The 2,663-nt window shown below is 51.8% G+C and overlaps 2 protein-coding genes across 2 annotated transcripts in view; one reads left to right on the forward strand and one right to left on the reverse strand.

Annotated features, from left to right (window-relative positions):
* The window catches only part of LOC113206228 (EF-hand domain-containing family member C2-like), a 49,402-nt gene that overhangs the window by 12,430 nt on the left and 34,309 nt on the right, over positions 1–2,663 (reverse strand). The gene's annotated exons all lie outside the window — the stretch shown is intronic.
* Positions 354–2,663, forward strand: part of LOC113206241 (uncharacterized) — a 4,080-nt gene continuing 1,770 nt past the window's right edge. Inside the window, exons 1-4 of the mRNA XM_052271196.1 lie at positions 354–518; positions 621–890; positions 968–1,533; positions 2,083–2,317. Coding sequence (XP_052127156.1) covers positions 483–518; positions 621–890; positions 968–1,533; positions 2,083–2,317 — 1,107 coding nt within the window. The 5' untranslated portion in view covers positions 354–482. The remainder of the gene's footprint in view (positions 519–620; positions 891–967; positions 1,534–2,082; positions 2,318–2,663) is intronic.

The raw sequence follows: 2,663 nt of genomic DNA on the forward strand, positions 1-2,663 counted from the left end.
TACTCTGTAAATCTGGGGTGTCCAACAGCTGTGCGACTATGCGACGCTTTTGCAGGACACCTTGGGTTTTGTTTGTTTATTCATTTTCTCCAAGTACTTGAATGACCCAGTTTGTAGGAAACCTCTGATCTCTGAAGTTAAAGGAGCACAACGAGTGCCCGATCATCCCCGTCCGACAAACACAAACCGAGCACTGGCGACACAAGGGGGTCCAGGGGGGGTCCCAGAGGGCTCACCCGGCCACTTCCTTCTTTTCCAGGCGGCCCTTTCTTCAAGACGTTCAAGTCGCGTTAATAAAGAGGAAAATGTGCACAGATTGGATCAGCGAGGGCTGCATGCGGCGGCATGAGGCCATAAGATCTCGGGTAAACACGAGAAGTACCCCTGGCGGAACGAAAGGCATAGGTGAGAGATAAGAACTGCGGGTATAAAGGCTCACGACTCCGAACAGAAGACACTCAGCACTGCAGACTAGACCAGCCATGGCCGGGAACGACCGCAGACTCGCCCTTGCAGTGGTGAGTACTAGGCGCAGTACGACACGAGTGTACGCAACGACATCAAAGAGCGGTCGTCTGGGTTAACCTAACTGGTGCTCAAAATACCGCTATTTTGTCCAGGCTCTGGTGAGCGCGCTGCTCGCCGTGGAGGCATTTGACCTGCAGAGATCCCTGCTGCCCCCTGAGCTGGCCAGCCTCAGCGCCGCACAGCTGCGGGCTCTCCAACCAGACCAGGATTGCACCAACGCAAACCCCGCAACTGCCACCGTAAGGAAGGAGACTACCTGTTCCGACTGCTCCACTGTCAAAGCATGCGTGTATGGTGGTGGCACGGTTGGATGGATCGCAGGAAAGACTACCGCCTGCTCGGGGAGGACACCCTGGTGCAACGTAAGTGTTGCTACTACGTAACCTGCAAGCCCGGCGACCGAATACATAATTGACACCGCCATCTCTTTCTTTCTCAGGACGGAGTCTGCTCTGCCACGCCCAGCACGACACTAAACTGCAACTCGGCACAAGCGGACGACACCTTCCAGTGCCCGTCAAACGGTTACTGGCCCAACCTAGCCTCCTGTAGCAAGTACTGGATGTGCACGACCGACGGGGCCTTTGCTGGTGACTGCTCCGCTTACACCAACGCCGTGTATGACCCGCGCACCACCCTGTGCGTGCCGAAGAGCCAGGTCACCTGCAGTACGATCAGCTGCAGGAATGCCCCCGCCTACCAGGTGATCCCGTCGGCACCCTGGCTGTACGCCGTGTGTACGAGCGATAACGTGGCCGACGCCGTGGTGCTGGCCTGCGCTAACCAAAACCAGCAGTACAACGGCACGAACTGCGTCAACGCCTGCAACCAGGCCGGCCGCTTCCCGCTGTGGGCTCCAGACAGCGCAGCCGGCGCAACTGCCACTGACACTGCATCGTACTTCGAGTGCGTGGCGAACGGAAACAAACTCACCGGACCCACTGTTGGCAAATGCCCTGGCAATGGTTCAACCTTCAACGCCGCCACATCGCAGTGCACTTTGGCGTAAGAGCAAACTGTGAATTTTCTGTTCATTTACCATCGTGATTCAATATACGACTACTCAACATTTATTTTGTGTTGTTTACTTCATAATATGCTTCACAAACTATTCTGTGCCCAAGGATTACAGGCACGCGAACTTTTCACTGAGAAACATCCAGTACCCACACATAACTTTTGAAGTCACACGGTGAAAAGAATGGCTACATTTATAAGAAAAAAGGGAAAACTTTGCCGAACTTTTTAGTTTGAAGAAAACGCCTCAGATCTTGAGGTAGTTTCCTCAAAATCCCAGGAGTTTTCCTTAAATTATGACAGTTCCTTACAGCTTTTCCTTTTCCCTCAAAAAATAGACATTACTTTTGCCATACAATAAAGAGCACCTGGGGGTAGTGAAATCTCTTAGACTGGTTTGCATGATCACTGAAATGTAAAACAAAGACGCAGAAATGAGACCTTATGTTTGCTAGGAAAGCAGTATTTCGTAGAAATAATAATGAAACCTTATCTTTTGGGACATACTAATGCAAACCTGATTCGAAATGCCAACAGGGCTGATTTGAAAACACCCGTGAGGGAGAGCCCAACGGTGAGCACCGACTCTACCCCCACGGACACCCCCACCAGTACAACGGCGCCTTCCACAACTCAACAGAACCCACTGCCAGACTGCAATAGGCCCTCTTCGTGCGTTAATTCGACCCACCTGAGACTGTGTTTTTTCACCGGAGGGAGGTGGTTCAAAGCCAGGGATGTCAAATGCCCTGCGAGCAAACCTCACTGCGAGGTAAGTTGGTGATTACCGACTTCTGCCAAACACGCGCTTTTGCTTGCCGCCTTGGCGCTATATGGTGCCATCAGCTAGAGCTAGATGTGAGACCACAGTGATGGATATATTCACATTAGGTCAACGTCAGGGATTATCCATAAAGTACCCCGCTGTTTTACGCCCCCAAAACATCCCCCTACCCCTACCCCCTGTTTACCGCCGTCCGATTTTGTAGACCCCCCCTCCCTTTCGGACGTCCATTTTCAACTAGGCCACGCCAAATTCTCAATATCAGTTTCTTTATGTGGTGATAAGGAATGAGTATTTGAGAGCGGAATTATAATGTTACAGGTCTACTGGTACA

Source organism: Frankliniella occidentalis, unplaced genomic scaffold (genome assembly GCF_000697945.3).
Source record: "Frankliniella occidentalis isolate FOCC.00 unplaced genomic scaffold, Focc_3.1 Scaffold153, whole genome shotgun sequence".
NCBI classification, from domain to species: Eukaryota; Metazoa; Arthropoda; class Insecta; order Thysanoptera; family Thripidae; genus Frankliniella; species Frankliniella occidentalis.